Source organism: Cervus canadensis, chromosome 27, assembly GCF_019320065.1.
Source record: "Cervus canadensis isolate Bull #8, Minnesota chromosome 27, ASM1932006v1, whole genome shotgun sequence".
Taxonomy (NCBI): Eukaryota; Metazoa; Chordata; class Mammalia; order Artiodactyla; family Cervidae; genus Cervus; species Cervus canadensis.
The window spans coordinates 51628153-51655869 of NC_057412.1; the positions used below are offsets into that span (position 1 = coordinate 51628153).

The 27717-nt window shown below is 46.8% G+C and overlaps 1 protein-coding gene across 3 annotated transcripts; it reads left to right on the forward strand.

The window, feature by feature from the left end:
• Positions 1-7187: 7187 nt before the first annotated feature.
• TAGLN3 (transgelin 3) lies at positions 7188-21332 on the forward strand. 3 transcript variants are annotated; one of them, XM_043449021.1, is made up of 5 exons: positions 7188-7508; positions 7819-8000; positions 9163-9337; positions 19399-19501; positions 20866-21332. In XM_043449021.1, the coding sequence occupies exons 2-5, from the start codon at positions 7821-7823 to the stop codon at positions 21005-21007; spliced, it is 600 nt and encodes a 199-aa protein (XP_043304956.1). In that variant the 5' UTR covers positions 7188-7508; positions 7819-7820; the 3' UTR covers positions 21008-21332. The 3 variants fall into 3 exon arrangements, with proteins under 3 accessions (XP_043304956.1, XP_043304955.1, XP_043304954.1); XM_043449020.1 differs by having other exon boundaries at positions 7188-7498; XM_043449019.1 differs by having other exon boundaries at positions 7188-8000.
• The last annotated feature ends 6385 nt before the right edge of the window (positions 21333-27717 follow it).

Below are 27717 nucleotides of genomic sequence, written 5' to 3' on the forward strand. Positions count from 1 at the left end.
AAGTGTTAACATAGCCAATGACTGCTTATCCTCTGAGAGACCTGCTTACAAGAGTCACCCTTGGCTGGTATCTCAGGAACTTGGATTTTAGGAACGTCCCCCCATTTTGTTAGGGAACTGCTGACCGAAACTGTCCACCTTTGCCAGACACAGTGATAACCGCTTGTCTGAGTTGTCTCACAAAAGGAGGTCCCAATAAAGAACGCGGTGCTGCCACTGAAAATGAACCAGGGAGGTTTGGGAGGGGCCGCAAGGCAGGAGGACACACCAGCCCAGAGTCTGTCTCATAAAACTAACCCAAAGAGAAGGAGGGAGAAAGGGAACTCCCTTGCACTGTTGGTGGGAGTATAAATCGATAACAGCCACTATGGAAGACAGTATGGAGATTCCTTAAAAAACTAGGAATAAACTACCCTAGAAATAATACTAGGAATAAAATGACCCAACAAATCCCACTATTGGGCATATACTCTGAGAAAACCGTAATTGAAAAAAGCATGTACACCAATGTTCACTGCAGCACTATTTACAGACATAGAAGCAACCTAGATATCTTATCAACAGATGAATGTATAGAGAAGTTGTGGTACATATATAGTGGAATATTACTCAACCATAAAGAGGAGTGCATTTGAGCCAGTGCTAATGTGGATGAACCTAGACCCTTTTATATGGTGAAGTAAGTCAGAAAAATAGCATGTATTAATGCATATATATGGAATCTAGAAAGATGGTACTGATGAACCTATTTGCAGGTCAGCAATGGAGATGCAGACAACAGATTTACAGACACATATTTGGGGGAAGGAGAGGGTGGGACGAATGGAGAGAGTAGCATGGAATCGAGCGTGTTAAGTTGGCTGAGTTGTGTGTGACTCATTGCGACCCTATGGGCTATTCCCCCAGGCTCCTCTGTCCATGGAGATCCTCCAGGCGAGAATACAGCGGTGGGTCACCATGCCCTCCTCCAGGGGATCTTCCTGACCCGGGGATCAAACCCATGTCTCCTGCGGCTCCTGCTTTGCAGGCAGATTCTTTACCGCTGAGCTACCAGGGAAGCCGTGGAAATAGACACTACCATATGTAAAACACATAGTCAAGCTCAAACTGGGACTCTGTAACAACCAAGAAGGGTGGGATGGGGCAGGAGGTGGGAGGGAGGTTCAGGAGGGAGGGGACTTGTGTACCCATGGCTGATTCATCTTGATGTTTGGCGGAAACCAACACAATACTGTAAAGCAGTCACCCTTCAATTAAAAAGAAAAACTAACCTGAAAGAATTCGGGAGGGGCCCAAAGGAGGAAGGAGGAGCCTATATCCTGCCTACCTCCAGAAGCCCTCACCCTGGAATTCTCGGTTGAGAGGTGCATGTGCCATCAGAAGGGACTCTGAGTCCAAATGGCCAGAGGTAACCCAGAAACTAGCCCCATTACCACAGGACCTGAGACAGAGTCACAGGGCAGAACAATCCTGGGTTCCCTTCCCTGCTGCTCCCCACCTGGGCACCCCTTCCCGATATAGTCTCTTGGTCAGTAAAGTCATTTGCTTTGTATCTCCTTGGACAATCCATTTCTGAGCATTAGACCTGTCTCAGACCCTGGAAGGGATTCCCCTTTCCCAACAATTTCAGAACTGATCAAAGTGGCTCACTGTGCCTAAACTGTCCATACAATGAGGTTTGTGCTGGACAAATGCTTTCCTTCTATGAGTCTGGCATTTTGGTAGGTGCCAGGCAGAAACTGCACAAGTGGCCAGCTCCCAATGAAACACTCCTCACTGAGTTCCTCCAAGCTTCTCTGGGGAACATTCATGCGTACTGTCACAACGCATCTGGGAGAAGTAAGCCCAACTTGTGAGACTACTCGGAGAGAGTTCTTGGAAGCTCAAGCCTAGTGTCCGCGGACTTCACTTTGGTGCCTTTTTGGTTTCCTGATTTTGCTTCGTATCCTTTGACTGTAATAAATCATAGCTGTGAGGCAACTATATGCTGAGTCTTGTGAGTCCCCCTAGCGAAATGTCAAACCTGGGAGTGGTCTTGGGGACCCCTGACACAGATCCAAAACATATTAATATCCTATGGGGCCATAAAACATAATATAGGAGTTATCTTTTATACTAAACAAAAGCCACTGACAAACCAAAATCACATGAGCCATCTGTGCCACAGCGCCTGGTGTTCGAGCAGGCTGGCAGGACCTCTCTTCAGGGGCCTATGTTGCCCAGACACTGTGAGGCAAGATTATTAGAAAGATGAGGAAAGGGCTCCTGCCCATGAGAGCTTTCCAGGGTTAAACATAATTATTATGAGAAAATGCAATAAATATGATTAGAGATTCATAGTACTTCTGTGGCGGCAATACCTACAGTGCTTAAAGGCTTCAGGTTTCCTGTTGGCTTACCATTTCCTCGGGCTGTGACTGAGCCGTTCACTTAAGCTCCCTGAGGCTTCCTCATCTGCAAAGTGCCATAATATAAACCTATTCAATAAAGTGTAAGGATCAGGCACAACGCATTTAAAATAATGACAAATTGGAGTCACTACCATTTCCCTTGTAGTTTTTTAAAGGTTAATTTCTTTAGAATTCAGAGTCTCAGCCACTGGATCAACAAGAAAGTCCCTCGCTTGTGTTCTTATGTGTACCGAACACAGGCCAGTGAGAAACTGCAGGGCACAGTTCACCGGAGCTCAGGGAGCAGAGTGAAGGCAAGGATGTGAGTAGGGCTCCCAAAACTGAACTGGGTTGGAATTTCCAGTTCCCAAGATCCAAGTGGAAGGTTGGCTTAAGGTATCCTTTCAAATGTTAAATGGCTAGGAAAAGGGAGGGGCAGGAACCTTCATTATTTAAGATGGGAAAAGCTGTCTTAAAATTTAACCTAGCTTTGCAGACGTTGGCATCATAAATTCCAAATTAGTTTGATGTAGGACATTGTTAATTCCTTTAGTGTTCATTTTCATTCCTTCCCCCCCACCAAAGCTCCTCTTTTTCTAAAACCACCCCATGCCATGTATTCAGTGATACGGAAAATACTTGAACAGCCAGCAGGCTCAGAGTGCCTATCCTCTGGAATTCCTGCATTGATTTAAAAGCAACACAGACCCTCTAAACAACTGCAGCTCCTGCAATGGAAGAGGATAATGTCAATGTCAATGGAGAGGAAGGCTAATGAGACCACAGAATACATTCCCTTTTGCAGCATCTGTTGAGCTCAGAGGTATTTCCAGACACACACAGTATGCTGATCTCTGAGCAGCCAATAGATAGGTCTGTGAGGAGGAGAGGAGGAAAAGAGTTTTGGGCAAGGCTGAATTTTATAAAGCACGGAGATGCAGAGCAAGAGAACATTACTTTGAGACACAACCATTCCCAAGGAAGTGCCCAAAGGGGATGTGTCAAATTTTCATTACATTTAAAGCTGTTTAAAAAAAAAACAAACAAAAAACCTAAGGAGCTCTATCTTCTGAAGGAAGAAAGAAAATAGGTAGAATTTAGATATATCTTTTTCAGATCCCCTTCCATTACAGACCTAAAGTCACTTTTTAGTTTAGGAATATGATCATGTAATATGCACAACTTGGCTTGATGAAAAAATGTGATGCTTTGGTGCATTTAGAGTATATACCTCAAAACTGCAGGCAATTTTAAAAATCAAATTTGTCTTTTGAAGAAACATCTAATAGAAAGGAAGCTCAAATCTCAGCTTCCCACTGCCTTCCTGACTCATCCTCATCTCTGAGTCCTAGAATTTTCTCGGTAGGTGCTCTGTGCTCTCTCAGGAACAGCACTCTGCTCAAGCCTTTTTGATGGAACGTACTGCTTGGAAAGTCTCAGTCTATATGCCAGCCTCCCTCTCCCAAAGCACCACTGGGAGCAGCAGCTTCGTTCTGATGTTCTCCACCCCCAGGCCTCCCAGCCGCACACACCATCTCTTGACCCTCCGTGTGATGCTGACATTCCCTTCTGTTCTGACCTTGGCACTCTTCTCTTGTGTCCATGTGTGCTGAGTCATCTCAGTCGTGTCCGACTCTCTGCAACCCTATGGACTGTAGCCCGCCAGGCTCCTCTGTCCATGGGATTCTCCAGGCAAGAATACTGGAGTGGGTTGCCATGCCCTCCTCCAGGGGATCTTCCCTATGCACGGATCGAACCTCCATCTTGTGGCTCCAGCATTGCAGGAGGCTTCTTTACCGCTGAGCCACTAGGGAAGCCCAGACTCTTCTCATGCAACCTACTTATTATTGCTCATGCAAAGCCTGAGCAACTTCACCCAGATTCTTGGTTTTAACTGCTACCTGCATGAAGATAATTCAACTACTTTCCTTCATTCCAGATTTTTCTCTTGAGCTCCAGATGCAAAAAGCCCACTGCCTAATGACTGCGATGGACTGTGGTGGCCCTCCCAAATGCAATAAATCCAAACGCTATTTTCTTTCCCCTTTAATGTACCTCCCCGCTCATGGTCCACTTAAAAGAACTGGTGCAACGATTACCCTTATTATACAAGTCAAACTCATGAGTCATTCTGACCCTCTTCTTTTCTTTCACCTATATCAGATCTGAAGGTTCTTCCCCCACTCCCCCACCCCACTATGAAAGCACCCAAGCTCATTTGCATGATACATAAGCCTGGTGGCAAGGCCATTAAATAGTCAACTAGCTGGGGTGAGTTCTGATTTGTAGCATTTGCCAACAGCCATGGTAGAAATACTCCTGTCATAACTGGCTTCAAGCTACCATTGTAATGTCACTGAATACAAGGAAACTGGGAAGAAATGGCCAGTACCAGGCTGTTACATAGTATATATACCATATAGAGACAATAACCATAAACATCCTCAAAAAAATAGGTAGTAGTAAAATGTAGCAAAATAAATTAGGAAGTGATCCATTTTGAGTATTTAACCTGTAATATAATGTATTTAAAAGTAAGATTACATAATTTAACTGCTTATAATGACTGAGTTTAACAACTGGCTTTCAAAATTCCTGAAAATTTAACCATGGACACTTGCAAGCATGCTCCTTTATAATCTGGAGCCTGCCTGCCATTCCAGCTTTATTTCTATGCGTATCTTCCCTTTAACCCTATATTTTGTCGATACTAGATTATGTTCGCCTTCTTAAATAAGCTGCCTTTGCCAGCAATGCCTTCTGTATCCTTTCTGCCTCATCCCATCCACTAGGCAAACACCTACTCATCTTTTGAGACTTAAAATCATCTCACTTGTAAATCTTTTCACTAATCTCCTACCCTCTTCCTCCAGATACAAACATACCTGAGGACTTTGTGCATATTTTAAGCATAACCCTTGATTGGCATCTATGACTTACAAGTTTAACTTTGCTGCTAGACCGTGTTGCCATGTCTCATTTTTTTTTTAAATCTCAGATACATAGGCTTTTTAAAAAAGTTATAGAAAAATTAACTATAATATCTATAGCCACTCAGTAAATAGAGGGTTGAAACAATTTCTGGTGCCACCACCCAGGGGATTGTGTTTTTGCTTTTCCTTCTCTGAAGATTTCCTGTGGGTTTCTGGACATTTCTAATTTATGCCTTGGTTGGGCTCCTCTCTTTACCATTATATCCTCTCCAGAACCATGATTTCAATCATTCACATTATTTTGTTAAAGTGGCAAAAGCATCTTTGGGTATAAAAGATCTGTGAGACACAGCCTGAAAAAAAAGAAGACAAATGTAGATCTTTTAGAATTGTTTCTGCTTTTATATAACAAGCCAATATCTTCCTTAGAGCAATTCCAGCCATACAGGAAATAACACGCTTTCTGTTTAGACTTTCATTTCCTTAGTCCTGGGTTGGAACTGACCGTATTGCTTCCACCCAAGACGCAACTGACTGACTTCCACAATTCAGCGGACACCTTCCTTGCTGGAGACCCTTGCCCCTGAGCCTGCAATCTCTGAAGCCAGCCTGCTGCCTTTAAAGCTTCCATGCAGCCTCCAGACCTGTGACTCTCAGACCTTCTCAAGCCTCTTTTTAACCTACTGCTCTCCTCAAAGCTCGGATTCTCTCACAACCATTTGTTTTCCACAGGGTTCTCTTTTCTACTCCTTCAGCTACTGACCACTAAGCCTTTTCTCAAGCAAACCACCCACGTAACTATGAAGTAATTGGATTTTCACGAGTCCAGGCCCCAGCTGGCAGGAGATTTTTCTCAATACATGTATTGTTTGAGGTCATTTCCTGCACAGCTTCAAATCAATTTCCCACAGGGACAAAGATCACAATCCCATGTGCTAGACTTGTTTTATCTAATGTTCTGAGTCAACTGATCAATCTATTCCAGAGGAAAATTTTTTATTTTATTCTCTCCAGCACAGAATTTGACACAGTTAAACACTCAAAAAAATTTTTTGTTGTTGAATAAACCAAAGAAAATTTGTGATGCTTTTCCCATGAAAAGTACCCAGACTTACATAACACCAATAAGACTTAATTTTTTTTTTTTTTTTGGCCACATCTCCCTGCATACAGGATCTTAGCAGTCTTTCAACCAGGGCTTGAACCCGTGTCCCCTTACAGTGGAACCTACGTGTCTTAACCACTGGACCACCAAGGAAGTCTCAACCAGACTTCACCTTTACCTCCAAGAGGCTTCTAGTCTAGGAAGACAAACCACCAAGACCTTCAGCAGTTCTAAAAATTTCAGGCCAACTTGGGTCTGAAGATTATTCGCAAGGTCTGGTTTGTTCGCACCAAATACCAGTGACCACTGACATTGTGTCGGCGGTGCCTTCTTGGTCCTTAATTAAAATAAAAAGATGACATCTTTACAGAAACCTCCCACTCCAAGAGTTCTTCGTACGTCGAGCTCCCTTCAATTCATAAAACGTGTTCTCAGTGTTTTCCGATTAAAAGGTTGCCTTAAAACGCTATGCTCCTTAAATAAGTCAACCTGAGGCACAGCGGTTTCCCACCAGGATGGAAGTTTCTGGATGAAATCCGCCTGGCAGCAGAACAAGCTGCGCGTTGCAGCTCCCAGCGCCGCCCCTCCCGCCCCCCCGGACAACTGTTCCCCTCGGGCAGGGCAGAGTGGCTTGGCAGCTCCCGACAGATGGACAGCTGAGAGAACGGCCTCTGCCGCAGGCCCCGGCCCCTGCGCAGCTGTGCGCGGGCCTGTGCGCGACGCCGGCTGTCCCCGGAGCCGCGGAGAGAATCGTGCGGCTGAGAAAGCAGCTCTCCGTGGGAGGGAGGCGGGCGGGCTTGACTGACACAGAGAGGGCTGGCTTTTCGGAAGGTTCCTAGCAACGGCCCCGGTCTGACCCTCCTCAGCCATGAGAAAATCGAATCAGTGCACCCTTCTCCCAGGCGCTTATAGCATCAGCAGCGCAACGCCAAGGGGGCCTTCCTCCCTGCCTGCTATTTACCTGCTGTCTCCCATCTCGGGGTTCCTGGCTTTGCAAAAGTGCCTCTGGGAGGAGGGAAGAAACGACTGCCACCCAGCCCCCTCGCTGCCCCGGGGCTTCAGGCCTGATTGTGAGTCCTGGTGCGTCGTGTCGTCTTTCTGATGGGCGGGACTGAGAGGGGGCATTCAGCCCCCCACCCCCCAACTCAACCCCCCACCCCATCCCCCGGACCGGCAGGGGCTTTATTCTAAGAGTCACAGGCGCGTGGCTGCGCTTTTCTCTCCGTTTGTAGGTGAACCCCCAGTGACTTCATTGGCTCCTTGATTTAAACCACGCCCGGATCTCTGCCCGCTTTGCTGCTGCCGGGCCAGGCGGCCCAGCCCCGGGTGCAGAGAGCCGGGCGGCGGTTCTATTGTGTGGATGCCTCGCGTGTCCTCTCTTCTCTTCCAGAGATGGCTAACAGGGGCCCGAGCTACGGCTTAAGCCGAGAGGTGCAGGAGAAGATCGAGCAGAAGTACGACGCGGACCTGGAGAACAAGCTGGTGGACTGGATCATCCTGCAGTGCGCCGAGGACATAGAGCACCCGCCCCCGGGCAGGGCCCATTTCCAGAAATGGTTGATGGACGGAACGGTAAGGACCAGCAGCGATCCCAGTGGATGAGGGGCGAGCGGTGGGCAGGGAAGCCCTCCAGGGTCTCCTCTTTTTACGTGAGGCTGGCTGCCTGCCGGAGGAGCTGAGGCTGCCAAGCTCTTGTCTCGTGGGGAGGGAGATGGGAATGCCTTTATCTCTTCGGGGATGGACGATCTGGGCTCCCTGCTGAATTCCCTCGCTAGATTAGAGGGACCCTCCGCCCATCCCAGACATCACAGCTTGCTTCTGAGTTGCTGGCAGATTGGAAGCCCTTTTGCTCTTTCCAGCGAGAGTAGAGATAAGTATTTCCTTGAGATCCTTCCAGCCTTTTTGGTGCATCAGCTCCTGGAAGGGAGATGGGGGCGTGGGGGAGGATTCCTTCCCCCAGAAGTAATAGGTTGGTTATATAGTAAAACAAAGGCAGGGCAGGAGGAGGAGGACTCACCACCTTCCCATTCTTCTGGGAGCTGTCCGCCCTGGGGATGCTCAGTGCCTCTCTGTTGAATGGATGGATTCTCATGAAACTGAAGGGAATCCTTATTTGATAACTGCTTATCTAAGGAGTTGCTGCTGTGTATTTGGGTGGATGGGGACCACAGACTCTGCCAGCCGGTCTTTTCCCACAGGCTGTGATTTACTGTTACATAACTGCTGTCCCAGGCTTCTGCTGGGTTATGCCCAGGGCTTTGGTTACAGGTATCTGGGGGGAGCCTCCCAGTTCGGTTCCTATACGTGTCATTAGCCCTTAGCCGATGCATTATTGAAGCCTGATTCTGATCTGCCTTTCGATGGAAGAAATAATACTATATCATTCAGTCTCTTCTGGAAGCCACTAACTCATCCCTCCTTTGAAAGCTTGAAATCGTGACTGCATCACTGCGCACATTCCCTCTCTGAACATTCTTTCCCTCGCCCAGAAAAAGGAAGGGAGGAGTTGGGAGGGAGGAGGATTCCCAGTCTACTGGACTCACCACGGCCAGGAGCAGCCAGAGGATGGGTTTTGGGGATTCAGTCCATGCCTTTCTGGGGTGCCAGACTGGCCCAGGCCCAAACCTGTAGTCTGTACCCTGTTGGGGGCCAGGATTCACTTTGCATTTAGGGACCAGTAAATACAAAGGGAACACTGATTCTGTCCCCCCGTCCCCACCCGTTCCCTCTTTAGGTCTTGTGCAAGCTGATAAACAGTTTATACCCACCAGGACAAGAGCCCATTCCCAAGATCTCAGAGTCCAAGATGGCTTTTAAGCAGATGGAACAGATCTCCCAGTTCCTAAAAGCTGCGGAGATCTATGGCGTCAGGACCACCGACATTTTTCAGACCGTGGATCTATGGGAAGGTAAACAGCTTTCTCGTGCGTTCGGATCACTCTCCCCGCGCCCCACCCTTTTGCTTTTCTCTTTGTGAAACCTGCCCACAGTGTTCTTCCGTGTGCTTCCATGCGTGTGTGCGCATGTGATTTGAGCGTGTGAGAGGATTATCAGCTGTCACCCAGGCGCACTGTTTGCCTCCTACTTTGTACTATTGAAAGTGCTCCTCCTCTAAAGAACACACACCTCGGGACCCAGCAGGGACCCAGCAAACCACAGGCATAAACCGAAGCCTCAGTGGAGAGGAAGCCAGAAAGGTTGCATGGATGCCTCTCCTTTCTCTTACCTCCCACAGCGTAATTTTCTCTACAAATGATAGCTCCTGGAGGGGACGGGGGTCGGCAAGTATCTTCTGACTCACCAGCAACCAGGGTTATAGACAAAGCTTCCTGGCACAATTTTGTCATTCAATCTGAGAAATAATAGCACCCCAGCCTTTTATTAAATGATTACCTGGGAGGTTGATGACTGTACCTTCCAGATGTGTATTTGCTCAGAGACAGTGACAAATGATTTTTTCTTTTATATTTGTGAATTGATTTAAGAAATCTAACAAGGCATGAAAAGGAAATCAAGTTTCTGGACATATTTACCAACCCACCATCATTAGGGAAAGTAATGTGGATGCAGATACCACCAGAGAACTTGGGACACATGGTCACAGGGCTCAGAGTCCCCTGGAGCCCAAATGTACCCTTCCATCCAAGCATGTTTTTCCACACCAGGCCTGCCGCGGTGAGGAGGGGGGCTTGTGTGAGCAGGGCTGCCAGGTTGACGCTTCATCCCATTGTCACTAGCTGTCATCAGTGGTTCAACCCACAGGATACGCAGGGCAGTGACCCAAGTGGCTCTGCTGCAATGAGAGTGGACAGACTTTCCTGGGATCAGGAGACAATGATATGTGCAGGGGTACTCAGATGATGGTTGAACCATATCTCTAGCAGAGGACCGTTCTACTAAACGCCTAATAAAGAAGCAGTTGCCTCCTTAATCCTCACCACCCCCACACCCTCTCTCCACGTCGTACAGAGAACTGGCATTTCCTGTTTCCTTCACAGATGAGCACTTGAAAACCCTAAGATGCCAGTTTGTTTATCAGTCATGTTTTGCTATTATTTAGAAGCTCAGATATTCAGACCTTCGGGCCAGGCCATTGAACCTCATGGACACTAGCCTCCAAATCCCCACAGAATGCCATTGTTGAGCGTTAGTCCCTGCTTGATAGGTCAAAACTATGCTGATTTTTCCTTGCTAATAATACTATTGCTTATCAATATTTTCCTCAACCCTAGGCACGGTACTACTGCCTTTCTGCATAATGCCAATCAATTCTCCAACAATTCCAGGAGAGGAGGTGTTGTCGTATGACTGGCTTGTAATTAGCAGAGCCAGGACTCAAGCCCAGGCTCTGTGATGTCCAAGAATGGGGCCTTAACTCATCCGCATGCCACGCTTTGGCCAGCACGCTGTTTCCTTCCCCTACACCACGCGTGTGCTGTTGAGTCATAACCATGAGTGAGGAGATGAAGAGGAGAGGGCGGGTGATTCAGGGCTGTGTAGGACAGGTGGTGAGAGCCTCCGGCTGGCAGGTTTGTGTGACTGGAGGGGTCCCAGTGAGCCCCACCCCACCACGTACAGGGTGTGTATGGAGTAAGGAAGAAACTGGGAGGGCTGGGGGAGGTGGGGAGCCCGAGGGTGCGTCTCTGTGCTGAGGAGGCTTGCCTGTCTTTTCTCTTTTTCCAAAGACCGCACAGTGAAATTTAGGCCCAGGAGGTGCTCGCAGTGAGGGGGAGGAGGCCAGGGGCAAAGGTTCCCTGGGAAGTAGAGTAGATGATGGTGAAACTAGAGCTCACCCACAGTTACTTATGTATATCGTACTACCTGCCCCAACCCTGGGCATCAGCTACCTCTCAGGGAAGAGGGAGGCTGAGGGGCATCAGTGTGACTGCGGGAGCCTGAGATGGGGTGGTGGAAGGGTGGGCTCCGAGGCAGGGTGATGCTCCTAGAGAAAAGGGAAAAAGCAGACACTGTGCAGTGGACAAGTGGGCTCCCAGGGCAAAGAAAGGTGGGGCTGTAAAGGAAATAAGGGAGGCCACCAATTACTGCCGGGCGCTGTGGCTGAGACGCTGCGGTCGGGACAGCTGGCATAGAGCAGGTGCTCCAGAGTGTCTACAGGCTCCAGGGCCTGCTGGGCCCCTCCATGGAGGGACAGCTGGGGACTGAGGTTGGGAGATTCATTCTGTGTGCTAGAAGGGGCACTTGGCATCCCCCAGGAGCCCTGTCTGCAGCTCGGGCTGGTTGCCATACAGTAGAGCCAGAGGCAGGAAAGTGGGCTGCTTTGAGCAGAAATGGGGGAGCCGTATGGCCCTGGGTGAGTCTGGGAGGGAAACCCGTGGAACAGCAGCAGCGACAAGCGCGAGGCTGGGTCCTTCTGCCAGAGCTGCTGGTCCCCGCGAGTGTGGGGATGAGGAAGCTGGAGTCTAAGGGACGCCGCTGGGCAGGCTGGCAAGTGTCGACGTGCCTGTGTGCGTGAGAGGTGTCCATGTTTATGTGCTCGGCCACTGGACTGGCCATCCCCTTAGCTTAGCTTCACATTCTTCCTGTGGTGTCCTCAGATTTCACATTACTCACATTCACTCCCGATTCCACGCGTTGTGGTCACGGTAGCCGTGGCTCCGAGGGGCCAGCCCTCCTCGCCTGGGCACTTCTCGGCCTTGTCTGTGGCCCTTTATGCGCGGCAGCTCTCAGGCCCTGTCTCCCCTGCTTGGCGTCTTCCTGCTTAGGGCTCTGCTTGCCCACACTGCCCGTGAGCGGCTCTGCGCTGCTCTGACGTCGAGATGAGTGAGCCGCAGGAGCCCAGCGCTTGCCAAGTGCCGTCTCTTTTCCTTCAGTTGTTTGGACAGGCAGATGCCCCAGAGGTATCCTCTATCTTGAAACCCCTTTTAGATACAAGGTGAAATGTTTGGAATGGATGTCCAGAATAAAAGGTTCAAGGCCTTAAGAAGGAACCCAGGGCTGAATGGTCTAAAAAACATCCCAACTACAGAGATATAGATAAGGTTACTGGAGTTTCCCTTGAAGGAAGCTGGGTGACCTGTTCCTTTCAGTGATAGAGAAGCAGTGAGGGCAGCTTAGAGCCATGGAAGGAGAGGTCTTTCTCATGGATGGGAGAAGGTGGATGCCTGGCGGGTTTGGGATGCCCCCTGGGTCCCTGGAAAGGATGAGTGGGGCCATCTCAGTTGTGATTCTGGAGAGCAATGGGGGTTAGTTTTCAGCATCTCTTCTGTGGAGGGAAAGAGGGATGGAGAGAAAGGGAGGAGCCAGAAAAGGAGGGGTGTGTGTTTGTAAGAGAGAATGCATGAGAGAAGTGAGTGTGCTGGTCACAAAGCGTGCAGAGAAAGGTCACCCTGGAGGGCGGGAGAGTGCAGGCCCTGAGTCAGAAATTAGACCACCAGGTTCAAACCTCCGCTCCACCACTTGGCAATGAGCTTTTCTAAGCTTCTGGTCTCTCACTTGTAAAATAGAAATAATTTCACAGGGTTGATGTGAGGTGTCAATGAGACAATGCATTAAAAGCGCTTAGCGCAGTGCTTCTACTATGGAAGAGTAGACCATAAAATATGACAGCAATTTTCAAGTCACTGTTATCATTGTCTCTTTAAAAAGACTAATAGAAAGTGAGGGTGGCAGGGGCAAGGCTGGAAGGGCACATGCTCTGTCTGGAATGAATGGACTTCATTAAGGGCCTCACATAGCGGCTGGTCGGGTTGCCTGGAAGACCTTTTCTCTCTCTGTCATCTCCACTGGCTTCACCTCTGGCCACTCTCCAAAATGAGGGGCCATCTTTCGGGTCTCCTTATTGACTTTTTCCCACCTCTATGGTCATTACCCTTCATATTTTCCCCCATGATATAGTATTGCTTTTCCTATTCCAAACCAAGGGGTCTTGGTCCTATGGGAAGAGCATGAGTTTTAGCGTCATACTCCGTGACCTTGGTTAGACTGCTTAGTTTCTCAGAGGCTCAGTTCCCTTCTCTGTAATCCGTTGTAGGATTCTTGCAAGGATTAAATGTATAAAATGCCTAGTGCAATGCCTGACTAAGAGACACCTAATAAACATTGGTTTTTTCCCTCTGCTGTGAGTCCATCAATAAATACCCTTTTTCATTCCCATGCATAACCAGGCCATGAGCATTAGACACCTAGAATTCTAGAATATCAGTGTAGGCAAGACTCAAAGATCAATCAAATCTGATTGCTCTTCCCCATAATCCTTCTGATGAGGGTCTGGGATACATGGTTTTATGCCATCTTCCTGTTCGCCTCCTTGATGACTGAGTGTCGAGGTTTATACTGGGGGTGGAGTGCCTGGAATATATTCCAGATATGGAGCCATATATGTTCTCTGGGAGGTGTCACTATATGTGTCATTTCTCAACAGCAAGAAAAGATGAGACTCTTCACCGAGTCTGAGAGCTGTTTGGGGATATTGTACGGTACCCGTCGTGACTTGAGACATCACAGAAACGCCTGCTGCCTGAAGCCTCCTTTTCTCTCAGAGCAGCCGTCACTGCATTTACCCCAAGCACTGCTCACTCTGGCGTTCGGCGGGCTCCTGCTTCAGCAGTGGTCCTTCACCTGCCGTGTGCACCGGAACCTCCTGTTAGGCTTGTGAAAACCCAGATTACTGGACCCCAGCCCCAGAGTTTTGGAGGTCTTAAGTCTGGGGTGGGGCCCGGGGGTTTGCACTTCTTACCCGTTCACAGGTGATACTGCTTCTGCTGGTCTGGGAACTCCACTCTGAGAACCACTGCCTTACAGAATTTCTCAGGGAGGCAAGGAGCATAAATTTATAAAGCCCACAGAGCAGCCCAACCTACCCTCTGACATTTCCCCCTGATCTAAAGCAATAGTTTTCTACCTTGAGTGGAGAATTGAGGGTTATGCCTAAGTTATTACTCAGGAAAATAAGAAATGATTTTTTCATCCACTGACTGCTTTCTCTATAAGTCCCAGAAAGATTGAAAAAAAAAAAAAACAAAAAAACCAAACAAGCCAGTATTCTAAGAGCAACAAGGTGGAGTTAAGAATAATGTAAAATAAAAGTAATTCCAAAGCAAGAGTTTTGAATGTAAGATTGAGTTTTAGTTTTGAAAGCAGAGTATCCAACCTGACCGCACCTGCCCAGACGACTCCTCCAGCCTTGTTTCCTTCTCTTTAACTTTTTGTTTATTTTTTCTACCCAAAGACATGCATAAGAGCATGAAAATAATTTTAAAAATTAAGGGAACAGAATCCTTGTTCAGGTATCTTTTTGGTAAAAGCCTTCAAACTCTATGGGCACTGGGGTTCCTTATAATGTAGAACCCTTGGCCAGTCCCCCTGGACATGATCCTTTACTCGCTGGGGTGTAAGACCACAGCGGGGAGACCCTGCGCTGTGATAATGCAGTAAACGGGGAACAGTTGCTTTAAGAGATTCTGACAAGGTAAGCTGCCTTGCCACCATCTCTTTTTACAATTGCAAGTCTAATGTTAGTTTCCCCTGTGATAGGGGCTGGAAGGGTCCAGGAGCCTGACTGAAATCCTGAGCTGTTAGTGTCAGCTTGGCCCTCTCGTCTGTGTGTCCCTTTCCTTTTGCGGCCAGTGGTCTCATTTGTAGATCACCAGCTGGACTCGGCTTCCCCGGTGGCTCAGTCGGTAAGGAATCTCCCTGCAATGCAGGAGACTCAGAAGGAAATGGCAGCCCACTCCAGTACTCTTGCCTGGGAGAATCCCATGGACAGAGGAGCCTGGCGGGCTACAGTCCGTGGGGTCGCAGAGTCGGACACGACCGAGCCACGGAACCCCCACCGCCACCTGGAGTCAGCCTCATTCATACATGCCTGGCACCTAGAAGAGTCCTAGCACCTAGTTGCTACGTTAGAACCATTCTCCTCCTCCCCCTTCTTCCTCTTTCACCCCCTTTTTCTTGGAGAAATAGCCTTGAACAGCAGTTTCAAGCTGTCTTGTCAAAGTATCCAGGGGTAGTTTTCAGGAAGCAAGGCAATTCCACGCTTCTGTTCTGAGCGCCTCCCCAGTGTGGATCTAACTATTGATGTTACTTCTGACTTTGTGGAGAGTAGCTCTGAAGGAAGCAGTTATTGCTTAGCAACTTTAATTTAATACCTACCACCTATCAGACATTGGGATGTTTTTAAAAATTAAAAAAATATAGTATTGGGGGCAGTGCTTGCATGTCCATCTGGCTACAATCAGAATCATCACAGGAGATTGTCCCAGGGTCTGAATTTCAAGATCCTCAGGTAATTCTGATGATTGGTCTAGTTAGGAGTCACCAGGTGAAACCCATGTTTCTTAAACTTGTCTGATGGCATGAATCATATGGAAAGATTATTAAGAATACAAACTCCCAGGCCCCACCCAGGACTGCCAGATCCGTCCCTCTAGGGAATGACTTCAAATTTCATATTTTTCTTTTTTAAAAAAAGAAAGTCAGAAAAATTTCATATTTTTAAAGTGTTCTCCCAACCTCACCCCATGAATAATTCCAGAAGCTTGGGAAACCATGTTCTATAGCAGGCTGGGTTCTAGGCAGATGGATGTGTGGTTGTGATTCAAGCTGCTTAGCTTTTGCGGCTTTGTAACTGGCTCACTTCACAGATCTTTCCTACCCTCACTGCTCCTTCAAACATTTCAGTGTCTGACTCTCAGTGACAGGAATCAGCCTCCAAAAACAGCCCCCTTCCCCCCAGCAGCACTTGATCTGAGCTTCTGAACTGGCGAGAGAAATGAGGCTGGAGCAGAGGCGCTCTTCCCATTTGATTCACCCAAAATAGTAGAATTCTTTCCAAAGTGTGCCTTTTAGAAAATAAAACAGACATGAACTGGTCACAGAAGGCAGATTTCTGTTCATTATATTACTTAACCTTGACAATAATTATTTTAACTTGATCTGCAAACTGGTGGGGATCTCTGGGCCCCAACTGATTTCTTTTGCTTTAATCTCTCTAGGGTTGAGAGATTATTTCAAACAAAACAAAGATTTGAGGTCATTTGAAATTTGTGCCCCAGATTTTATGGGGATTTTATGCCTGTGGGAGATGGCAGTGTGGCCTCCTAGACTGTTTGTGGGCTTTGCCTTCAGACAGACCTGAGCTAGAGCTTGGCCCTGATTTACTTGTTGGGTAGCTCTGGCAAGTTAATTAACTTTCTTAAGTTAATTTTTCCATTCACCTGTTGGGAAGAATCATATCAAGTCCATGGGAATCAGTGAAGCTGTTAGTCGCTGAGTCGTGTCTGACTCTGCGACACCATGGACTGTAGCCGGTCAGGCTCCTCTGTCCATGGAATTCTCTAGGGAAGAATGCTGGAGTGTGTGGCCTTGCACTTCTCCAGGGGATCTTCCCGACCCAGGGATTGAACCCCAGTCTCCTGCATTGCAGGCGGATTCTTTACCGTCTGAGCCACCGCTCTGCAGATGGCTCTAGTGGTAAAGAATTCGCCTGCCGATACAGGAGGTGTAAGAGACATGGGCTCAATCCCTGGGTTGGTAAGAGCCCCAGGAAGACCCTGGCAATCCACTATAGTGTTCTTGCCTGGAGAATCCCATGGTCAGAGGAGCCTGGTGGGCTATGGTCCGTAGCGTCGCAAAGAGTTAGACACGACTGAAATGACTTAGCAGCAACAGCTATGAAATGGAGGTCACAGTCACATATAATGAAGTGATTTTGAAGTGAAAGTCGCTCAGTTTTGTTCGACTCTGCGACCCCATGGACTGTAGCTTGCCAGGGTCCTCTGTCCATGGGATTCTCCAGGCCAGAATACTGGAATGGGTTGCCATTTCCTCCTCCAGGGGATCTTCTGACCCAGATATCAAACCCAGGTCTCCCGCATTGCAGGCGTATTCTTTACCATTTCAGCTACCAGGGAAACCAATGAAGTGTTTAGCTTATCATTTATAACGAATCTCTTGTCTCCAGACCTTTCTTTTTTAAAAAAGTTTTTCCAGTTTGTCCCTGTCTAATGCCTGATTACCCAGCTTCTGCCCAATCACGCAATTTCTTCCTTTTGGACGCTTCTGGCTTGAGGGTGGGGTGGGATTTACGGGTCTGCATTCCTGGATAGCTTCCCCTTTCCTCCAGCTTAGTTCCCTCTCTCCTCCTCTCTGGGCTCACGCAGTGTGCGTGTTAGCCCTATGTGATGGGATTGGGGCTGGGACTGTGGTTCAACAGAGCTTGCTTCCCACCCCTGGCTCCAGGGCAGTAGCCAGGTGCCGGGCTCCACGTCCCCAGATCCTGGACATGCCAGATGCGCTCCTTCCAACCACCAGGCACAGAGTTCCGGTGTGCTTCCCGCAGAGAGTGGGGATGAGTGACGGACCCAGACCTTCCTAAGCTTCCATGTGCTGCAGTTTCTCGAGGTTCTCTTTAACGGCTCACTGCCTGAAAGCAGGCCCTCTCCCTATCTCCTCCCGCAATGATCTTTCAGAATATCATCAGAGTCTGTCAAAAAAATGTATCCTATGGTACAGTGACAGTCACAGAAATGCTTTACATCTGCGGAAGAGAGGGAGCATTCTCATAACCTCTCCTGTTTCCTTTCTGACTTCTCAGTATCCCTTGGGCCCGTCTCCCTCCATCTGCTGCACAGATCCTCCTTTCTCCACCACCCCAGCTGTTCCTTGCGTCTGGTGTGGGGCTCTCCATTGAGAAAGTTTCATCCCTGTCTGTATTATCCATCCCAAGGGCCTCACAGCCCAGGAAATCGTCCTGTGGTTAATGTGGGCCGTGGAGGGGGGGGCGGGGAGAGATGAGGATCTGCTCTCTCTCCTCTGTGAATAAATGGACTTCCTGAGCTGGACTTCCTCTGCAGACCTTAATAGTTTATTTTGTTAGAGTTACGCTGCATTCTCACTTTTTGTCTGCCTTTCCCCTGCAATTCTCTGTTCCCTGGGGACTGGGCTCAGCAGCCTGTCCCGGGAGATTGCAGACGGTTCACTGAGTCTCAAGAGGAACTTCAGTGTCTGCCCTTCACTTTCACAGCCCCTGCCAGGCTGAGCACTGCGCCTCTCCCCCAGCCTGGGGCTCCGGCTTCTGCGCTGCACACTTGGCGTACGTGTGCTTTGGATCTGGTCTAGACTGCGGGGCTGGGCACACTGTAGCAGCTCACCCTTTCCTTGTCCAGGCGTGCCAGCAGGCCAGAAGCGGGGAGGGGAGAGGATGGGCAGAGGAGATGGCCTGGAGCCCGGCTCTCTGCTCCGTGGGTGGAGGTCCCGGGGCTCCTTCGGTGGCAGTGGCCCCTTCCCCCGAGTGAGGGGGCGTACCTCTCCTCCTCCCTCCCTCCAAGCCATTTATTTATTGTCTCCATTCAGCTCCTTTCAAGCAGCACGAAATGAAGAGCCTCTCACCGCGTCACACTGGATGCTCTCTGCGTTCACTTGCTTCTCTTCACCTGCCAGGCCTCCAGCCCAAAGACCCTAGTGAATACTCAATTTGATGCACATGGGTGATTTTAGACCCTTTTAACCCAGATAAAGTAAAAGAAAGAATCCTGGGGTTTGGTGCAGTTCATCCATCCAGTCAATATCTTTCCAGTTTCCTTTTCTCTTTACAGTCGGGAGGAAAATCTCCTGTGCAGACCCCCACACCAGCCTGCCCACAGCACCTCCCCTCACCCCTGCTCGTAGAACCCTTGGAGGCTGGGGCCTCTCCTAAGGGCAGGGACCCACCTCTGTCTGAGCTGCTCAGTTATTGGAATGTGTTATGCACGCAACTGGGAATGGATTAGAACCTGGGTATCTCTGGCATGCACCACATAAAGGATAATTAGGCAGGAGGATTTTTGTTCCTTTCTGAGGAGTTTGGCTGTGGTTGTCTTTGGGCCACTTTGAGGAGTGTTTTGTTTCCCTCTCCCTCGAGTGTGCTCAACTACAGCCTCCCATGAGAACTTCTTCCGGAGGTCCAGCCCCGTCCTCCTCGACTCCTCGGCCCCGACACGCGCTTGGCTTTAATCTCCCCTTTGGCTTCCAGGAAAGGACATGGCAGCCGTGCAGAGGACGCTGATGGCTCTGGGCAGCGTTGCTGTCACCAAGGATGATGGCTGTTACCGGGGAGAGCCGTCCTGGTTTCACAGGTAAAAAGGCCTTTCCAGTCACACGTCCTCCCCTTCCCTGGGCCGAGGATGATTTTAGCAAAAGTGAGCATCTGAAGCCTTGGAGCTCCCTGGAGGCTGCTTGGACACAGAGTCCAAGGAACAGGCACACACAGCCCCACAGCTGAAGCTCCCGGAACAAGGCCTGACCAATGCTGCCAGTTCAGGTGAATATACCACCAGGGCTTTTCCTGCTTTTCAGATGCCTGAACACGGCAGCCCTGCCCACGTTATGTCTCTCCTGAGACTGAGCAGAACTGAATGGCTTTTCTCACATGTGCCTTGATATCTGAATGCCCTGAATGTACATATTTATTTATTTATTTTACCACATAATGAAGGGAAAATATGTTTTATTTGTTGAGACAGTCCTGGCATCCCAGCATATCCATTAATAGCATTCTCTGTCACTCTCAGACGTGGCCTGAAGTGGATAATAAATTATATCATCATGTCAGTAAAGGGCCTTTTCCTAAATAAATTTGTTTTGCTGTTTGTTTGGGGCAGAGAGAGGTAGTAAGGGAGCTTAAAGTCAACCCAGTAGCTCAGTGGGAGACGAAAAGAGCGCGACGTACAGATAACTGACCCTTCATCCCTCTAATCCCCTCTTCTTCTTGACAGTTGAAAAAGGTACCAGCTTGTGGCAATGTAAATGACCCTGGTCTGAAAAGCTCCTAAGTATTGCCAGGTGAAACCCTGGTTTTAGCCCCCAGTTTGTTAGTGACCTACCGTGGTCTATATGGCCCATAAAACCAACATTATTTACTATCAGGCTCTTCACTAACGTTCACAGAAGTCTGTCAAGGGTAAGAAATTTCACCTCCTTAACTCACGACATCCCTCAGCTCTAAGGTGGGAGTTCATCCTTGGCCCCATACAGAAGAGGGTGGAGTGGGATTAATGGCATGCTTTATAAAGAGAGCTGATTTTAATTTTCACAGGGGCTTGCAGTAACTGGTGAGAGGAGGGACAGGAAAACTGAGTGTAGAATCTCCAGAGAAGCAGCTCTGGTTCTTTGCTGTGGAAATTCTGGAAATTCACTTGAGCTTCTAAGGAGTAGAGAGGTCATGTATCATGGTAGGGCCCATCTGTGGTAAGACCATGGCCCAGAAGGTGCTGTAACCCCGGGTGGTGTCATAGCTCAGGGTAGGATCATAGCCAGGGTAGAACCATAACTCAGGGTGGGGTCATAGCCCAGGGCAGAACCATAGTTCTTGGCAGGACTGTGGTTCAGCATAAGGCCTGTCCTTCTAATTGGTGGCCCCCGAAAGAACATGTCTAACTGCATATCTTGGGAAAGGTTTAAAAACGGAATGAAATTGTTTCATCTCTTTCCCTCTGCCCAGGAAAGCCCAGCAGAATCGGAGAGGATTTTCCGAGGAGCAGCTTCGCCAGGGACAGAACGTAATAGGCCTCCAGATGGGCAGCAACAAGGGGGCCTCCCAGGCAGGCATGACCGGGTACGGGATGCCCAGGCAGATCATGTGAGACGCCGTGCCCACAGCCTGCAGAGGATGGAAGTGCCACGTCGTGGTCTCCATGGTAAAGACGTAGTTAGTCACCTGACCCTCTCTTCTCAAAGCCTCCTGCCCCTGGTTTCTGCAAGTGCTGCATTTCTGCTGCGAATCCACGTTGCCTACTGCTGCCGCCTCCTGTTCGTTTAGAACTATGCAAAGACTCCGCTTCCTCTTCCTCAGCTCCTTTGCCCTAGAAGCCTTCGTCTGTCTGATTATTTATTTATTTATTTGCCAAAAATTCCCCTCCTCAACTTACAGAACACACCTAATAAACAAATTAGTCTTGTGTCTTCAAATGTAAAGTTTCTTCTTTGTCTTTAGGAACTTTGCAGGCAGGGCTGGTCATTTCATTCAAGAAGCCAGTAATATGGAATTAAGCTGTATCTATAACTGTCAAAATGTAAGTTAACTTTCAGGTAGCCCTTGCAAGGTTATATTGGTCATCTTGACAGTTGCAGTAAAAAGTTTTGGAATAGTTTTGCCCACTCTGACAGCCTGAAGCCAAGAGCTCAAGAATAAGGCCTTTGGCCCCCACATATTTTTTGAGTACCACCTTATGCTTATTATGCCAGACTCTGGGGTGGGGGGAGGGGGACACAGAAATGAGCAATCCAAAACCCCAGTTCTTCAGGGGCTCACGTATAGATGCCCAGAAAGTATAGAGGTGGTTATATCAGTTATATCAGGTGAGTGATGGTTGAAGAAGAGAACAGTTTCCCCTTCTCTATCAATAATCTTCCTCCCCACAGCCCAGATTCTGGATCTGATGCAGATATTTATAGTTTCTTCATCAGCCAGAAGTGATAAGCGATCTACATTTGTAAACATTTGTTTACTGAACACTCTTGAACTTTGCCCAAGGCTGGATCTAGCTGAGATGAGATGTTTTAAATATTTTTCTTATCCATGAAAGCTTAAGAAGGCAAATAAACCTTGGGAACTACCGATTCATCTTACTCTTTCCTCCCAGTGAAAAAGGAAAACACTGTGGTTCATTTAGTAAAAAAACAAAGTCTTTTACTCATATAATGAATTGTTAACTAACAAGAAAAGGTAAAATAAATGAAATTATAGACAGTGCTGCACTCTAGATGCTGGATGATGGTTTGTCAGACTGTTTTTTACAGTTCCAGGCTTCCACAGAGAGTTCTGCAGGATTTTCATGGGGCTGAAGTGGAGTGGGGAGGCGGCCGAATTCTGGTCCCTACTCCTTCATGTGGGGCTTTCCAGGTGGCACTAGTGGTAAAGAATCTGCCTGCCAGTGTAGGAGACATAAAAGACACAGGTTCGATCCCTGGGTTGGGAAGATCCCCTGGAGAAGGAAATGGCAACCCACTCCAGTATTCTTGCCTGGAGAGTTCCATGGACAGAGGAGCCTGACAGGTTACAGTCCATGGGGTCGCAAAGAGTCGGACATGATTGAGCAGCTTTCACTTTCACTGTCTAAAGGAAGTTATCCTGAGGGTCACATAAAGGATCTAATGTACTCTCTAGAAGCCCTAGTGACCCTCTGACAACCACTGGTGAGTTGTCCGTTCCTGGAAAGATGTTATATTAACATGCAGCTGAATTCTTTTCTCAAACTTTACCTTGGATTTGCCATAAAAGAAAGAGAGGGAGGTTAATGGAATCCCCCAAAAGAAAACTGGGAGGAAATTCCTGGTGAGAGATGGAAGACGGTTAGATTCCCATTTGGGATTAATGGGGGGAAGGGAGGACATGGAACATAACCTCCGTAGCGGGTGGGGGCCTAGGTGTGGGAGACAGTTTTCAGAGTGTGCTCGTTCTGTTTTCTGCATTGCCCTGGCTCCAGCAGAGACTCTGCGAGGCAGGAAAGCAGCACAGTCCGGGGTTGGCAGAGGCCAGCTGGAGGCAGGAGCAGGCAACACAGTGGACTTGCCAGCACTCTGGCTTCTTTTCCTTCCAACACGACTTCCCTCCCCCATCAGGCTCCCACCCCTTCAGTCCCATCAGATGTTTTAGCCTGGAGATAAGAGTGTTGAAAAATGTGAGGCTCTAGGAGACAAGTTTACCCGGAGTGCCCAGGATTGAGGTAGGAAGCAGCAGAGAATGAGAGAGTCCAAAGAATCCGCCTGCCAATGCAAAAGATGCAGGAGATGCGGGTTCAGTCCCTGGGTGGGGAAGAGCCCCTGGAGGAGGAAATGGCAATGCTCTCCAGTGTTCTTGCCTAGGAAGCCTGGCAGGGTACAGTCCATGGGATCGCAAAAGAGTCAGATTTAGCAACTACAAAACCAAAACAACTAGATGTATGTTCCCAGCTCACCAGAAGCAGTCCAAGCTAGGGCCTGAGATTTTCTTCCCCTTCTCCATTTTGCATTTGCAGTCAAGGTAGCAGATAATCTAAGGGAAATGTGAGCTCATGGGCAGCAACTGGAAGACCACTGAGAAGTGTATTATCACTAAAGATACTGCAGCACCAGAAGAAGCAGACTTCATGGGCCAGAGGGAAGAATCATTTATGATTAGTCTAATAATATACTAAAAATGGTAAGAGCAAATATTGGAAGCTTGAAGCTACTCCTTCCATTATGAAGAAAAAACAAACTGGGGATATGAAACATATAAAAACAAAATAGCAGGGAATTCTCTGGCAGTCTTGTGGTTAGGACTCTGTGCTTCCACTGCAGGGGGACACAGGCTCGATTCCTGGTTGGAAAGTAAGGACCTGAAAGCCGTGTGTTGTGCCCCAAAAATGAATAAAATGAAGATTGATAGTAGAATGGATAAAAAGAACAAACCAGCAAACCAGAATATTAAAACAAGATCCTGTAAAAAAGATGGGGACAACCGATGGCAATACAAAAGAAACATTGATTTGAGCAAAAAATCATAGAGTTGAAATTTCAGAAGAGAAAGAAAAAAATCAAGGTAAGGGAGGAAAATTTTGAAGAAATAATTTTGAGAATTTCTTATAATTACCAAAAAACCCCTAAGAACTCAGTTTTAAAAGACTTATAAGATGCCAAAAAATAAAGGATAGGAGCCCTTAGTGGGAAATATTTTAGTGAAATATATGACCACTGAAAATAAATAGGAAACCCTTCAAAGTTTTTAAAGAATAAAAGCTCATTACATATAAGAAAAAAGAGTCAGATGGACATTAGACTTCTCAGTAGTACCCTGGATACATAAAGTAATATTTTTATGGTGCTGAAGGGGAAAAAATACAACAGCATTTAACACATAATTTTCCATATAGCTAATTTTTTAAGTCTCAAAGTGACACAAAAATATTAACAAAAACCATATTTGAAAATAAAATTGGATCGACTATTCCACTAAGAAAAATATATTACCAGGAAAATACTACTTGATATGGGAAGTAAAAGTAAGTTAGAAAATTTCATTTTTGCTTAAATAATCAAGGACTAAAAAATAAAGAGAGAAAACTTATACCTATAATAATCTGAGCTAAAATTCTTTACAATATCAGTACTTCATGTGTGATCTGAGTGAAGAAGTACATGGAGAAGGGGTGGGGGAGACTGTGCTAAGGACAGTGTTCTATTTGGAAGAAACAGATATTGATAAGTTTAGGAAACTGTTAGGAAAAGACAAACATATTGATTCCAGCTCACATCATGAGGGTTATTTAACATTGATTCCAAAGTCCAATAAGGATAAGAAAAGAAAATTGGACTGATTTCACTTGGAACCATAGATGTGAAAAATTCTAAATAATATCTAACCAATTCCAACTATGTATTTCAAAACTCTATTAGAATGAACCACTTTCTCTGTTGAGAGAACTTTTTTTTTTTTTTTTAAGCTGGGTGGGCTCTTTGGGGACTCACTCTCTTGTAGAGTTAGCCCTCAGTAAAACTTGAAGTAATATTCCATTCCTAGTAATCTTCTCTTCTAAAGTCCTAGAGAAATCATCTATTCCAAATCCTGCATTTTATTTACAACAATACTGGAAACCAAAGGTGAAATGATTTCTATAACATCATTTAGCACATTAGCTGTTTGGACGAGGATTTGAATCTAGTTTTGGAGTCCCAGAGCAACACACATTTCCTTCAATTGTATGGTCTTTCTGCTAAATCTCTCTCACTAATCCTTCCTAAGGTATTATTAACTAAGGTCCTAATGTCTCACTGTTTTTTCTATTTATTTATTTATTCAAAAACTACCCTGATAATCAGCAAAAAGCACATTATGTGTTGAATGTAAGAAAATGACTTAGAAAATCATGCTATAACCAGTCAACCAGAGTTTATTGAGTCCTTGATATAGTTAAGGAACTGTTTTGTGAACTAGGAGATACAGTGAAATATGGACATGGCTCTTCATTGAATTTGCACTTAGCTGAGTGAACAATGTACCCAACAGCTCCTTGTGTCATTAGGGGCTTGTTTACGGGCTGAAGCACAAGTGTTCACTCGGACCCTCTGAAGGAAGAGTTCTCTGACCTGGGATGGTCAGAGAATATTTGCTTGAGGTCACTGGATTCAGGAACTTCAACTTTGTGCCATTATGAGAATGTATTGGCCTCTTTACCACTTGTCCCAACCTGCCTGGACCCAAAAGAGTTAAAACAATGAGAAAGAGGCTTGGATTTCCAGATAGACCCTTTCTGGCTGGACTTGAGCAAGGGGGATTCGAGAAATCCCTGTGGTACCCATGCCTGGGAGTCTTATTCTGCTTTAGACTTCTAGGAAGCATGGTTAGAAGTTGAGATCATAAAGAAAAACATAAAATTTGTTTGTTTTCAGGTTACTTTTTATTTTGCTTTTTAAAAATTTTATATTGGAGTATAGTTGATTAGCAATGTGTTAGTTTCAGATATATAGCAAAGTGATTCAGTTTTACCTATACTATTCTTTTTCAAATTCTTTTTCCGTTTAAGTTATTACAGAGTAATGAACAGAGTTTCCTGTGCAGTACAGTGAGAACTTGTTGGTTACCTACTTTAAATATAGAAGTGTGTGCATTCAAGTTACTTTTTAAAAGGCCAAATTTGGTCAGTTAGAGCTCACCTTGATGTGGTATGTGCAAAATTTTACACGGTGATGGCTGCAGATCCCTGACCAGACCACAACACCCAGCTTCCAGCTTCACACATCTGCTGCCTCAGCCCAGGAACCAAGATCAAGGTTCCCCGTGATCACAGAAACAAAAGGATTTGCTAAAAGCTAGTGACATCTGTAGACCTGTCATCAGTAAGGTTGTGCAGGCTGCATGGTGAATGCAGGTCTCATTTCTGAGTCTCTGATATGTCAAAGAACAGGAAGATGACTTAAGAAAACATCTGACTCCAGATAGACAGGCCAGAGTTCTCTACTCTTTCTATCATCCCTCCCACTAACTGTGACAAAAACTGGGTCTTCTATTAACGGAAAAACAAAGCTCACTTTTCACAAGGTCTTGTTTTTGTTTCCAGGCAGGTTCCCATTTAGTTAACATTACAGAAAGCTTTAATGACACAGTAGGTTGCAGCACCATTGCTGATAGTAAATTTAATTTCCATGGCCTCAAATTAGCTTAACAGTTGATTTCACCATCATTGAAATTGACATAATCCTGTTGACTGAGGATCTTTCACTGCTATGGTAACTGTAAAGCACAAAGATTAAAATGCAAATTACTGAGTTATTGGCAGAAACGAGCACATCATTCCTGCAAGTTGTTTTGTAAACCTAGTTCCCCTGAGTATTTTGAAGGCTAAATTTCTCCATTTAAACAGCCCAGCTTCTTAGACGATGTAGATTCAAGGCCATGATCTTTCAGGGCTTAGTAATACCCTCATGCTGTGCAGATGGTGAAGAAGCTGAAGGCCACCACATGCCCTGCGTGCACGCCAAGACACTTCGGTTATGTCCAACTCTGCAACCCCACGGGCTGTAGCCCACCAGACTTTCTGCACCTCAGCAGAGTTTAAGAACCGCTTTGGTAGGTGCCAATTTGTGATAGTTTCTTTATGCATTTCAGCTCTATAAAATAATCTAATGGTTTGCTTGGATCCAGAGTATAGTCAAGTCCATTTTTTTTTTTTTTTTTTAAAGGGCAACCTTTTCGGGATTTCCCTAGTGTTCCCTTCATGCTTCCAGTGTTGGGGTCACGGGTTCAATCCCTGGTCAGGAAACTAAGACCTCATTTGACAAATGGTCAAAAAGAAAAGAACAACTTTTCTTGTCTCTCAAGTTATAGATCTGCTTAGAATGCCATGAATCTTTTACAGAAGTACAGAACAGACTTTTGAACTCTGTGGGAGAAGGTGAGGGTGGGATGTTGCGAAAGAACAGCATGTATATTATCTATGGTGAAACAGGTCACCAGCCCAGGTGGGATGCATGAGACAAGTGCTCGGGCCTGGTGCACTGGGAAGACCCAGAGGAATCGGGTGGAAAGGGAGGTGGGAGGGGGGATCGGGATGGGGAATACGTGTAAATCTATTGCTGATTCATGTCAATGTATGACAAAACCCACTGAAAAAATAAAAAAATAAAAAAAAAAAAAAGAATGCCATGAATCTTTCTAATTACAATCAGCGGTGATTTAGGCAGAATAAATCCTAAATAGTCATTATGCAAACCCTGTTCTCCTTAGGGACACTATCATGCCATTGAAACCACTAATTAGGGGGACATCTGAGCCCTAGGCCTCTGGTACTCAGTTTTTCTCCATGTGATGTGACATACTGCAAACTGTAGAAATGGG

What these genes read in the sequence shown, in the direction of transcription:
- TAGLN3 (XM_043449019.1), top strand. Translation starts at nt 7,821, where the DNA reads ATGGCTAACAGGGGCCCGAGCTACGGCTTAAGCCGAGAGGTGCAGGAG. An exon ending in AATGGTTGATGGACGGAACG is followed by an intron (nt 8,001 to 9,162) that starts GTAAGGACCAGC and finishes TTCCCTCTTTAG; the next exon opens with GTCTTGTGCAAGCTGATAAA. An exon ending in GAGCCGTCCTGGTTTCACAG is followed by an intron (nt 19,502 to 20,865) that starts GTAAAAAGGCCT and finishes CCCTCTGCCCAG; the next exon opens with GAAAGCCCAGCAGAATCGGA.